Genomic DNA, 13,107 nt, shown 5'->3' with positions numbered 1-13,107 from the left:
TACTGATGCATGTTATGATATAAATGAATCCTTATGCTAAACATTACAGACATTAGGCTGAGTAAAAGAAGCCAGACATGAAAGGCCACATATTGTTCAATTCTATTTACATGAAATGTCCAGAATATGCAAATCCATAGAAAAAGAAAGTAGATTAGTGGTTGCCAGGGGTCGGGGGAAAAGGGGATGGAGAGGTACCAGGTTTCTGGGGTAATAGAAATATTCTGGAATCAAGTAGTGGTGACGGTTGTACAAAATTGTGAATATACTAGAAAACTCTTAAAAAGCAAAAATGTGAATTTTTGTTCCAGGCACTATGGAAAGCAGCATGGATGTTCCTCAAAAAAAATTTGAAAAACAACTACCATATGATCCAGCAATTTCAATTTGGGTATTTATCCAAAAGAAATGATATCACTATCTAGAAGAGAGGTCTGCACCCTCATGTTCACTGTAGCATTATTTACAATACCCAAGCCATGAAAACAACCTAAGTGTCCATGGATGGATGATGGATAAAGAAGATGTGGTTATTATATATATACACAATGGAATATTACTCAACCATAAAGAAGAAGGAACTCTTGCCATTTGCGACAACATAGATGGACCTTGAGGGCATTATGCTAAGTGATAAATCAGAGAGAAAAACAAATACTGTATGATCTCACTTATATGTGGAATCTTTAAAAACAAAAACAAAAACAAAAAACCTTATTTTGTATGTATTGTTGGTTGCCAGAAGTGGGGGTGGGGAAATGGGTGAAGGGAGTCAAAAGGTACAAACTTCCAGTTATAAATAAGTCCTGGGGATGTTATGTACAGCACGGTGACTTAAAAATTATATACATACATATATATATACACATATATACATATATCTAGTATTGGGAGTTGGCATTATTCCTGGAGCAGTCCTTACCTAATGAGGGAAAGGATTGACATAGAGTCTACCCATCTCCAAAGGTTCCCCAGTGAGCTGAACCCAGATGTCACCAGAGGGGAAATCCACTAATGCTCCCTTCCCTGACTTCCCCAGCCCTCGTTGTTTCCTGGGATTACCTCCCAGATAAACTACCTGCACACCAAACTTGTGAATGAAATGCTCTGGGAACCTTTTGTAAAAGAGATGGGGAGGGAATTCAGAGCTGGAGGAACAGCATGTGCAGAATGCTCGGAGACAAGAAATTCAATTATTTAATGAGTATGTATTGATCACCTGCTGTAAAAGCCATTCATTGATTCAGTTCTGGTGTGGACAGGGTCCCTGCCTTTCTGGAGCTCACAGAAATGGAGGTCACAATCAAGTACATCAAAAAGAATTTCAGCAAGTTTCACTAATGAACTCATTAGGGCGAGGGGCAGGGAGTGAACAGGGTGTGGTGCAGGATCCAGAGTGGGGGGCATTCAGGAAAGTTTTGGGTGAAGGCTCAGGCCACAAGGGGGGGTCAGCCATGTCAGTGATGAGTGGAAGAGCACTCCAGGCTGAGGGAACTGCAAGGTTGGCCACACCAAAGTTCAGAGTGAGAGGAGAGCAGGGATGATGCCATGGAGTCAGGCATGGAAACTTCCACCCTGAGTTCATTCCTTGGCCTGCCCAAGACTGCCTGGCATCCTGGAGGAAGTCCTGCCCTTCCTGGAAACTGCAGCAAAGGGCTGGGCACCATGTGCTTCCCTTTTCCTTGAAAGAATGCAAAGGGAGTGTAAGACCAGGTGGGAATGCTCCCTCTGCCAACCTGCCCCCCACCCCATTATCATTCAGGAAATGGCTTGTCATCCTCCCAGGGGCTCAGACCAGGACCAAGGAGTCATCCTTGACTCTGCCCTGTGCCCATGTTCCAGCAAGTCCAGTTGGCCCTGCTGCCAAAAAGGATGCCACATTCTACCACTTCTCCGAAGCCGCTGCCCAGCCCAGGTCCCATCATTACTCATCTGAACTAGAGCAGTTGTCTCCTCTCCCATCCGGCTCCCACTCTGTCCTCCCCGTCCCCTGACTGGAGGTCCTGCAGTCTCAGGCGGGCTCCTGTAAAAACCTGAGTCAGGGTCTGTCTCTCTGCTCAGAACCCTCCAGGGCTCCAGCCTAACTCAGAGGAAAAGACAAAGTCCCTCCCAAGTCTACAAGCGCCACATGCTCTGCCCCATCCCTCCCTGACCTTTCCTCCAACACTCTCCCTTCCTGACCACTCCAGCCACATTGGCCTCCTTGCTGTTCCTTAAGGCAGTTGCTATCTCAGACCCCTTTGCACATGCAGTGCTCTTTGCCTGGTACACTTCCTTCTTTATATTGTCACTGCTCCCTCCTCACCTCCCACTGGTCTCTGCTCAAATGTCAACTTCTCAGTCTTTTCCACTTATTAAATATTCTATTTAGAAGTCCGTTAACCCTCATATTTCCTCTTCCCTTCCACCTTTTATTTTTCTCCTTAGCACTGATCACAAGCTAACGCTCTATACATTTTTTTTTTTCTTCTTGTCTGTTGCCCCACCAAGACCAAGTCTGCACGATGGCAGAGATTTTTGTCTGTTCTGTTCATTGTTGTGTCCCCAGCACCTGGAAGGATGCCTGGTACACAATAGGCGTTCAGTCAACACCGCGCAGCGGTATGGAGAAATAAGGAAGAATGACGCTTTTCTGGCTACAGAGGGGATCTTGCCGGTGCACTTCGAACCAAGGTCAAGGCAATCTCTGTTCGAACCGAGAAAAATCCGCCAGGAAATAACACTCCGCGCAGGATTTTCCCAGACCTTACAAGGAGTAGGGACGTCCCGGGTTCTCACGCTGCGTCGCGCCCTTGCCCAGGATGGGTATTCGGCACCCTCCACCCCCCTAAGGAGAAAAAAATCCCCGTGGAAATTCCTTAGGAACGATCCGGGCGCGGGGAGGGACTCATTTTTAGATTACGAGCGACTCTCAGCCCCATTCTCCAGAGGAAGGGCAGGGGCGTTCCCTGGCCCCCTCCTTTTCCCTTCTGCTAGGCGATCTCCCAGTCGGCTCAGAGATCTCCATGGCGACGCAGTGCGCGCCCCACAACAGGAAGCCTTGGGCGACGCGGCTTGGCGCTCAGAGACCCCAGAGTCCCCAGCCTCGACCTGGTGGATGTGAGCTGGGGTCACACGCACAGGCTGTGACCTTGGGAGTGGGGTGGGGAGCGGCCTGTAGACGTGGCGCCGGGCCTCTCAACGACCCCAAAGCCCTAATGGAACCAGCCCGCGCAAATCCCTGCACACTTTTAGCGCTAGCGTCAGTGGTTCGAGTTTCGAGAGTCATGCTCAGTGGACAGGCACTTAAGCACCCCCTTCTTCCTCTCCACTTCAGGTCCCAGGAGCTGCCTCAGTTTCCCTTGGGAAGGCCAGGACTCGAGCCTCTCCCCTCCCACTTCTAGGTCGGCTGCCTCGGTTTGGCCGCGAAGCCTGGGAACGGCTGCGGGAGACTCAGTGCGCCAGGACCACGTGGCTTCCTTCCCTTTTCTGGAGGCTGTAAAGACACCTCCGCGCCCAAGGTCAAAAAGAGAAGCGAGATGGCGGGGTTGGGGGCGCTCATGGGTTGGGCATAGCGGATCCCCGGACGTGAAGACGCACCCCCAGAGTTTGCTGATGACTAGAGGTTCCTGGGCCTGCTCCCGTCCCGTCTCAAGAAATCTCGGTGTCAGCGGGGTGGTGACATGCCCCTTGGGGATGGCACACCCTTGATAGAGTGCGCCCCGAGAGTATTCCCAGTATCCCAAGCCAGCAAGGACATGGATCATCCACTTGGTTCAGGAGGCCTGCAGGCGCTTAGGAGTTAGACCCGAGTTCGAAGGCCAGTTGCAGCTGGAGCCTCAGTTTAATCCTCTTTGGAATGGACACAATAACAGTCCCTTCTGTCCAACAGTAGCTGTAAAGCTCTCAGAGCAGTGTAAACACGGCATCAAGGTTAACCCAGGCAGGGGACGGGCCTTCCAGGGCTGAACGCAGCGCCGGGGTCTATGCCGCCACTGTGGCCCCATTGCTTCAATTCGGAAATTCCGGAGCTCCTGTGGTGGGCGGGGGTTGGGGAGGGAGGGAGGCGTGGTGTTGAACAACTCGGCTCGGCGCAGCACCCGGTCGACCCGTAAATGCCCGAGCCCTCCTTTCGTTTCGGAGGAGAAGACGCAAGGTTTCCGGGAAATCAGCGCCGCCCCTCGCTCGGGTCAGCCGGTATAAAGGACCAGAGTGCTTCTGGCACCCAGTCCGTGCTGCGCCCTGGGGTCCTTCTTACCTCGGTCGCTATGGCTCCTGACGCCACCCAGCTCACACTGCCCGCGATCCTGACCCTGCTCGGGGTTCTGCTCCCAGGTGAGTTAGGGGTGGGGGCTGCCGTCTGGCCAGCGGGATTGGGGCTGCACCCTCGGCGCGGTGGCGGTGGCGGGGTTAGGGGGGCTGCGGGGGTGGGGTGCGGTGAGGAGTAACCAGCTCCCGGCTGACTGAGGACAAGGTTATTCGTACTTAGGTAGCTGTTTGCAGGAAGTTAGGTCTAGAGCCACCCATTGAAAGTCGACCACTATGGGTTCAAATTCAGACCCTGCATCCCCCTCGATGTGTGGCCTCGGGCTATAGTAAGCCTCTCCGAGCCTCAGTTTCTCAGCTGTAAAATGGATCATGTAATAGGAGTCACTTCGCTGTGGTTGTGCCCTGGCTCAGCGCTGTTCCTGCCCCCAGGAGGGGGTCAGGTAGTGTGAGATGTGGTTGGCCACAGTGGCGGCAACGACTTGGGGGCTGTGCTCGGCCCTGGGGGTACTGTCCCCCAGTCCGTTTAACATTAATTCTGTGTTTACACTGCTCTGAGCGCTTTACAGCTACTGTTGGACAGAGGGACTGTTATTGCGTCCATTCCAGAGAGGATTAAACTGAGGCTCCAGCTACAAGGGGATTCGAACTGGTGAGCAGGCTGAGGACCCCCCTCGCCGCTCCCTTGCTTATTCTATTCCTCCTCCACGGGGCTTTGGGGAAGTCCAGATCTGCTTCTACTCAGGGGAATTCCAGGCTTGGCTTGCCAAGGCATCAGAAGCTGAGAAGTGAGATTCCCCAACCTCCCTCCACCAAGGCCAGCCTGGAGGGAGAGGATGAGGGGGACGGTCTCAAAGGGTGGTCAGGGTTGGGGAGCAGGAGAGTGGAAGATGGACATCTGTGGTTACCAGCTTTACAAAGTGTTCTAATGGGGACTCCAATTCAGATTCTGCCACTTTCTGTCAGATTAACCTCCCTTCTCCAGGCCTCACCTGTTCCCCCTGTGAAATGGGAATGATTCCAGAATCACTCTTGGAGAGCTGTTTCACACACCCCTACCCCAGAAAGAGTGGGCCCAAAGCTGAGGGCAGGAATCTTTGGAGGTAGGGTAGACAGAGAGGCTCAGACAGATTTTTTTTTTTTTTTTTAGCTTTGGAGGCATCAGGGTCTGAGGGAGCTTAGAATCCACTTCCTTCTTATCTGCAGCTGCTCACACCCTGTCTGGTCCTGGGAGTTACTTGCGTTAGCAGGGGATGGGGTGACTACATTCACCCACCTTACAGATGGGAAAATTGAGGCCCAGAGAGGGGAGACCACTTGTCCAAGAGAGTGAGGAACCAGCCTGATTAGAAACCCTCCAACTGCAGAGGGCTGGCCCTCTCCACTTGACCTCTTGGGAAGGAGGAGACTGATGCCATGTCCCTCCTCTGCTGAAATCCTCCCATGGCTCCCTGTTGCCCTCAGAATGAAAAACACATTCTTGGCATGGCTTACACTGTCTGTATGACCTTTCTGACCTCATTTCTCCCAACTCTTTCCCCCTTGCTTACTCAGCTTCAGACATTCTGCCCCAGTATGCTTGCACTTGGTCCTTGTTGCATGGAACTCAGTTCCCTTTTCTCTGGATGGCCAGCCCCTTCTCATCATTCAGATCTCTGTTCACACATTACTCTGTCGCCAAAGCACTGTCTGTTCTATCATCATGTTTTGTTTTTGTCAAAGCTCTTATTAACATCAGTTATTAACTATCTTGTTTGCTCATGATTTTTCCTGTCTCCAACACTAAAGGCAGAGGTTTCAAGTCTGTCTTATTCAAGGCTGGGTACCCAGGAATGTTGACGAATTCAATTTGTAAGGCCTTTCTCTCTTCACACTTTCGTTCCAGGGCCTGGAGGTGCCCAAATATCAGTGCAACCCCCAAAAGCCATCATACCACGAGGAGGCTCTGTCCAGGTGAACTGCAGTGACTCCTGTGACCTACTGGGTCTGGAGACTCAGTCGATTAAGAGGGAAGTGGCCCATGGGAACAACTGGAAGACCTATGAACTTAGTAATATACAAGAAGACGGATCTCCAATATGCTTCTCAAACTGTCACAAACAGCAGACGAAAGTTGCAACGTCCATCACTGTGTACTGTGAGTGAGTGGGCTGAGGGACTGGACTAGGTGGGTGGGGCAGGAGAGTGGGCAGGGGAGTCCCCCACAGGCTGGGACTGCCTTTGTTGCTTAGTAATGGAATAAAGGAGGGTCTCACTGAAGGGCAGGTGAGCACGTCTTCTGAGAGCCTCCTTGTCATTTGAAACCCTTCCTTGAATTTCCTTGGGTGCAGTTAGAGATTCAACAGGGATTCAGCACATTTGAGAATGCTGGCTCTTTAGGCCTCAGTCTTTATCCATGTGACAAGGCCCTAGATCTGGCTTTTTTTTAAAAAAAAGATGCAAATTAAAACTAGCCCTGAGATGGCATTTTTCACATATTGGTGACAATCAAAAGAATTGATAACAGCTGTACTGGCAAGACCTGAGGGCAGCAGACAGTCCTAGGACATTGCTTACAGTGTGGGAGCATAAAGAAGCATAATTCCGGGCAGGGAAGGGGGCGTCAGTTCTCCAAATGACACATACACGTGTCTTTTGACACAGAAACCCCACTGCTGGGAATTGAGCTTACATGTGTTCCCACTCATGAGGGAACTGGGGCAGGAGGGACAGGGTTATTCATTGTGGCTTTATTTGGAAGGGCAAAAGTTTGCAAGCCACTCAGATGTCCAGAGCTGGGAGATAAACTGTGGTTCCACTATGCAATGGAAGAGAATGCAACTGTGTACAAGAGTGAGGAAGCTCCTTGTGTCCCAAAAGAGAGTGAGGTCCAAGGTGTATAGTCAAGTTCAAAAAAAGTAAGATATGCCCAGAATGAGAGGTATGTCATCCTGGATGTTAGGGAGTGGTCAGAGCCTGCCGAGGGAGGCTGTGCATACTGAAAGAAATGACCATATTATCTGGCTGTGCAGAGAGAGGCTGGGGGCTCTAGGAGAGTCAGGAGCAAGGAGCGAGTTTTCCCCTGCCTTTTTTTTCACTTTGGGCATTTTGAACTGTAAGAATGAGTTACTATGACTATAAGCAATAAATAAAATTTAAATTAGAACAAAATAAACTAAAAAGGAAGAAAGGAAAAAGAAAGAAAGAGAAAGAAAGAAAAGAAAAGAGAGAGAGAGAAAGGAAGGAATGTAGGAAGGAAGGGAGGGAGGGAGGGAGGGAGGAAGGAAAGGAGGAAGGGAGGAAGAGAGCTGGCCAACTAGCTTTGAGATTAGACAGCCTTGGATTCCAGTCCCAGCATGCCCTTTACTAACCAGGTGACTGTGGGGGACATGACTTCTCAATTGACTTTCACATGAGACTTCCTGGGATAGTATAATGACACAGTGAGGCATGGAGGACATTCCATCTTCACGGTGCCCGGGCAAGGAAGACTTTAGGCAAATATCAGCTTTGCTTTTGAGTTGGAGCATGTCTGAGCAGATGCTGGCCAGGTGAGGGAAATCCCCAAACATTTCCAGCAGCCTCTGAAAACCCCAGGGAAACTTCACAGAAGACCCTTTCCATGGCTTGACTTTATAGTTGAAAGCCCAGCACTCTACGTGTGAGTCCTGGCATTGCCACTTTCTCTCTCTGTGACTCTGGGCACCGGACTTTGCCTTAGTTTCCACCTCTGTGAAATGGAGCACATAGCTGGCACAGTAGCAGTGGGCATCACCTAGGAGAGACTCTAGCTTGGTCCTGCCCCACCCCCAGTATGAAGGTGAGGGGCATCCCTGGGTGGCTAAGCTTTCTTTAGAAAGGTTAGACTGGTGATTCATACAGGAGGTGATCCCTAACTGGGCCTTGATGAATGCATAGGAGTTGGTAGACAGGCATTCTGAGTAGAGGGAACAGCCTGGGCAAAAGTTTGGAGTGGGGAAACATGTTGAACCGGGTTTTGGAGAGGCCGATGCTTAGGAGGAGCTGAACATCAACAGATTGGTGAGGCTGGAGTTGAGGCTGGCAGGTCCTCCGATACTAGCCTGAGGAATTGGGAATTTCTCCTCAGGGTGATAGGGAGCCATGTGTTGGTGTGTGAGCAAGCCAGGGATCTAGATAGCAGAAAGCTAGACTTACGGGAATCCAGAGAGCACTTGGCTGAGGGCCTTGTCCAGCCCACACTTATTGTGGGCAGTGGCTGCATAGAGGAAGGGAGGGGAAGACAAATATTTGAAGAGCGGAGTAATCAGGACTTGGCGAGGGACCAAAGGTGGGGAGTCAAGGAGAGGTACAGGCGAGACAGACCTCCTCCACCAGTCTGGCCTGCGGGGCAAGGAGCTGGTTTTGGAGATGTGGGGCTGAGGTTTGAGGGGGCCTCTGGCTCTGTAGGTTGGGGTTTGCAGCAGGTGATGAGAGGTCAGAGGTGGACGTCGGAGGGTTTTCTTGTTTTTTTTTTTTTTTTATTTGAACAGTGAAGTGTACAATTCAATGAATTTTAGTGCGTTTATAGATGTACAACCATCACCACAACCTAATTTTAGAACATTTTCATCTCCCTAAAAAGGAAACTTTGTGCCCATTTATACTCACTCTCCCAACCTCTTAAATGGATTAAGAATAATCCTACCTCCAATAACCCCACTTTATAGCTCAGGAAACTGAGGTTCCATTTCTGCAGCTCCAAGGGCTGGGACTGTTCCAGAGGCAAATCACTCACCCACAGCCCATAGCAAAGAAGCAGAAAAGCTAGGATCCAACCCCAAGCCCCTGACACTTTAACAGCATTGTCGAGTGACATTTCAGAGCCTCTTGAGAAAGGAACAGTGACTAAGAGTCCTCAAGACTTCTCCCTGGGGAGCCTGGGGGTCTCAGTGCTAAGTCACAGCTCACTGGCAATCCAGTCTTGGGATTCTGTCACTTCGTGCAGAGTGGAGACCCTGACCTGCAGAAACCAAGCCCACGGGTTGTGCTTTCAGGGGTCACTCAAAGTTGTGCTTTGAGTCTGTGGGTTGCTCTTATAGCTTTACCATTTCACAGGATCACACAGAACACTTGGGAACTTGAATCAGTGTGGGTGGCTCAACCTTATTCTTTCTACAAATACAGAGTGCCTACTGTATGCCAACAACATGACAGGGGACAAAGCAGACCAAGATCCCTGCCCTCCTGGGCTGACATTCCGTGGGGGAATTTAAGGAGAAATGAGTTCACTGAGTAGGTGATCTTGTCTGTCGAGGGTGAGGGGTGCTACAGAGAAAAATAAGGCCAACATAGAAAGGGGAGCAGAGGTCTTTTAAAAACAATCTCCAATAGACTGGGCAGCTGAAATTTCCTTTTTATTTTACAGGATGGCTGGTGACAGGCTCTAAGGTTCTTTCCTACTTTTCAATCCTAGACTCTACAGTGAATAAAGAATTGTTTTGCCCCCTTCATATACACTTGGGGACTTCTCACCTGTTTCTTCTGAAGCTCTTAACATTCCTGTCTGGCTTAGGTGTTTGGGAGTGTGTTTTAGGAAAAACTGGTGAGGTTTTCTAGTGTAGATGAGGCCCGTGCTCCAGTGTCCCCTGCTGGTGGATGTCCTGTCCAGCTCACAGGACACTCCCTCTCCTCCCCCCAGGGTTCCCAGAGCGTGTGGAGCTGGAATCCCTACCCCACTGGCAGCCGGTGGGCAAAAACCTCACCCTGCGCTGCCAGGTAGAGGGAGGAGCGCCCCGGCCCCATCTCTCCGTGGTCCTGCTCCGTGGGGAGGAGGAGCTGAGTCGGCAGATGAAAGTCAACCTCACTGAGGTCACGGCCACGGTGCTGGCAGGCAGAGACGACCATGGTGCCAATTTCTCTTGTCGCACGGAACTGGACCTTCGGTCTGAAGGGCTGGGACTATTCCAGAACATTTCAGTCCCCAGGCAACTCCGAACCTTCGGTGAGGCATGGGAGATCATGCAGGAGGACTGGTTGAGGGGGAGTTCTGGCTTGGGGTAAGGGGTTCTTGGGAAGGAGGGGCCCTTGGCCATGAGGGTACTGAGAAGGCGTCAACCTAAGTTGCAAAGATTTCTGGAAAGAACATCTTCTTGGCCACTGGGGTGTGTGTTAGGGGATGGGGTGCTTGGGCCACAGGATCTTCTGAGAAAGCTGTGACCCAGAGTAAGGGGTGCAAGTGACCCAGGCCACAGTCTCCTGGGAAGAGGAGTTCCAAGTGATGAAATGAAAATGCCCCAGGAAAGGCTTCAGTATCTCTCTGTTCACATCTGCCTTCTCTCACCAGTCCTGCCAGTGACCAACCCGCACCTTGCCACCCCCCTTATCATGGAAGTGGGCACGCGGCAGTTGGTGAACTGCACCCTGGTTGGGCTGTTCCCAGCCTCAGAGGCCCAGGTCCAGCTGGTACTGGGGGACCAGAAGCTGGAACCCACAATCAAGTACAACGATGACTTCCTCTGGGCTAGTGCCTGGGTCGAGGCAAAACCAAAAGAGGAGGGCAACCACCAGCTGACATGTGCCGTCACCCTGGGAAACGAGAGCCGGATGTCGCATCAGACTGTGACCATCTACAGTAAGTAGAGACCAGAGTGGGGCTTCTGAGGGGGTGTGGCCAGCACTAGGGGCCAGAGGCCGGGCTCACTGTGTACTCCATCCCCAGGCTTCCCTCCTCCCAGCCTGAACCTTAGCCAGCTTGAGGTTTCGGAGTTGACTGTGGTGAGCGTGGAGTGCAAGGCCCATGCTGGAGCCGTGGTGATGCTGAGTGGGGCCCCAGCCGGGCCTCCAGCCCCAAGTGCCCAATTTCAGCTGAATGTTACAGCCGAGGACAATGGTCACAGCTTCTTGTGTTCTGCTGTCCTGGAAGTGGCCGGGGAGGTGCTGTACAAGAACGAGACCCTGAAGCTCAGTGTTCTGTGTGAGTGGAACCGCTGGACAATGACCTCTAACCTCCAAGGCCCAGCCCCTAAGACCTCATGAGCTCCTGACCTCTGGGGCCCACCCCTGCACCCACCTGGGTGGCACCCTCACTGGGTACCTACCTAAGTCCTCTGGTCCTCGGTGGTGAGAAAGGTGTCATGGTCCCTGACCCTGTCCTTCATCTTGCTGTGTTTCTCCAGATGGTCCCCAACTAAATGAGAAGGATTGCCCAGGAAATTGGACGTGGCAGGAAGGCTCCCAGCAGACCCTGAGGTGCCAGGCCTCGGGGAACCCAACCCCTAAACTGGACTGTCGCCAGAATGGAACTGGGTCTTTGCTGCCCATCGGGGACCTGCACCCTGTCAAGAGGGAGATTGCGGGCACCTATGTGTGTCGGGCCAAGAGCAGCCGTGGTGAGGTCATCCGTCAAGTGATCGTGAACGTGATCTGTGAGTGTGCTGGTGTGCTGGGCTGGGCAGGGCAGGGCAGGGGCAGTGAGCCCAGCTCAACCCTCATCATTCCCTATTGTTTTCACAGACCACGATAATAACATGATCATCATCATGCTGGTGACAGCTGCATTCATCGTGAGTGTTGTGCTCACAGGCGCTTACCTCTATAACCGCCAGCGGAAGATCCGGGAATACAAGCTACAGAAGGCCCAGGAGGCGGCCGCCATGAAGCTGAACACTCCACCCTGAGCCTGTCCTAGAACAAAGCCTCCACCGGTGACAGCGGTGCTGCATTGAACAGTGGTGGACATATACCATTCAGCTGCATCTGCCTTCCCAGAATGCCAGAGGACAGACTTGACCTCAGTCAGGATACACACAACATTCAGGATCATGGCACCTGCACACTTAGTACCTCCAGGCCTCACACTTGACCTGTAGCCACAGGATTGAGCCAAGACGTGGGGGCAAGGCTCGGGGTATGACTGAAAGGGATGTCGAAGGCTGACCTGGCCAAAGGGCTATGATGGAGACACACACCTCCAACATGGGGGACACCCATTTGGGAAACATCAAAACTCACCCTGTACTGCATGTGCTGAAGCCCTACAGTTCTGAGAGAGGGGACTGCACCAAACACAGGCAGTACTGAACTACAAATCCCCATACTTCCTTTGATAGATGCCAGCTCTGGCAGTGCTGTCCACTGACTGTTGCCAACTCTTGGTGATATATTTATTCATTTGCTCTTTTACCAGGTATTTATTAGTGCCTTTGATGTGGGGTAGAATGGTAAATAAGATGAACAGAGGTTTCTGCCCTTAGGGGGCTCAGTCTAATGTTATTCAGGGTTGCCAGGTACAGTTGTATTGGCTGTGCACTGCACAAGAGTGCCTGGCAGAAAGATCCAGTGGGGTGGAACTTCTCACTCCATTGGCTAAACTGCTTTCCCGCAGAAGGGGACTAGTGGTGCAACATGATTTAGCTGGTGACATGCCCAGGGACAACTCACGGACCCCTGACCACCCAGCACTGGTGCTGACATCTGTTAGCCACCTCTCCACGCATATGCATTTTTGTTAGTGCTCACAATGACATTTGGTGGCATGCCTAAAAATGAGCGCCTAATCCTTGACAATTAAAGTATGGAGTCCCATGAAATTATGCCCAACTCCTCTTTGTCCCTGCTTTGTCCTGTTTCCATCTCATTGGGACCATGCAAGAAAAGAACTCTGGCAGCTCCAAATTCCTCCGGTGATGAGGGCCCTACAGGCAGTGGGAAGGAGAAGCCTTGGAGGACCCCCTCCCAGGTCCGGAAGCCTCTCCCTTGTGCTAATAAAGCTTTTTCATCTGGCTCAGCCTTGTGTGGATTGAGGGGAAGTGTCACATCCAGATGGAGCTCTTTCTAGCCTTATAGCCGCCCTACCACTTCTAGCCTGTCCTCCCACTTCCTCTAGCAAGAAAAGGCTGTAATTCAAGACCCACCCTGAAGCCC

General features: G+C 51.5%; 1 protein-coding gene across 2 annotated transcripts; it reads left to right on the top strand.

The window, feature by feature from the left end:
- The first annotated feature begins 4,104 nt into the window (after positions 1–4,104).
- ICAM1 (intercellular adhesion molecule 1) lies at positions 4,105–12,967 on the top strand. 2 transcript variants are annotated; one of them, XM_016153533.2, is made up of 7 exons: positions 4,110–4,314; positions 6,131–6,382; positions 9,884–10,186; positions 10,529–10,816; positions 10,904–11,158; positions 11,361–11,609; positions 11,698–12,965. In XM_016153533.2, the coding sequence occupies exons 1-7, from the start codon at positions 4,248–4,250 to the stop codon at positions 11,859–11,861; spliced, it is 1,578 nt and encodes a 525-aa protein (XP_016009019.2). In that variant the 5' UTR covers positions 4,110–4,247; the 3' UTR covers positions 11,862–12,965. The 2 variants fall into 2 exon arrangements, with proteins under 2 accessions (XP_016009020.2, XP_016009019.2); XM_016153534.2 differs by lacking the exon at positions 10,904–11,158 and having other exon boundaries at positions 4,105–4,314; positions 11,698–12,967.
- Positions 12,968–13,107: the final 140 nt, after the last annotated feature.

The sequence above is a fragment of the Rousettus aegyptiacus genome, unplaced genomic scaffold (assembly GCF_014176215.1).
Source record: "Rousettus aegyptiacus isolate mRouAeg1 unplaced genomic scaffold, mRouAeg1.p scaffold_m13_p_16, whole genome shotgun sequence".
Classification (NCBI taxonomy): domain Eukaryota; kingdom Metazoa; phylum Chordata; class Mammalia; order Chiroptera; family Pteropodidae; genus Rousettus; species Rousettus aegyptiacus.
Note: the sequence above shows the minus strand (reverse complement) of the source record. Positions and strands in the feature narration are given on the sequence as shown.

What these genes read in the sequence shown, in the direction of transcription:
- ICAM1 (XM_016153533.2), top strand. Translation starts at nt 4,248, where the DNA reads ATGGCTCCTGACGCCACCCAGCTCACACTGCCCGCGATCCTGACCCTG. An exon ending in AACGTCCATCACTGTGTACT is followed by an intron (nt 6,383 to 9,883) that starts GTGAGTGAGTGG and finishes TCCTCCCCCCAG; the next exon opens with GGTTCCCAGAGCGTGTGGAG. An exon ending in AGTGATCGTGAACGTGATCT is followed by an intron (nt 11,610 to 11,697) that starts GTGAGTGTGCTG and finishes TTGTTTTCACAG; the next exon opens with ACCACGATAATAACATGATC.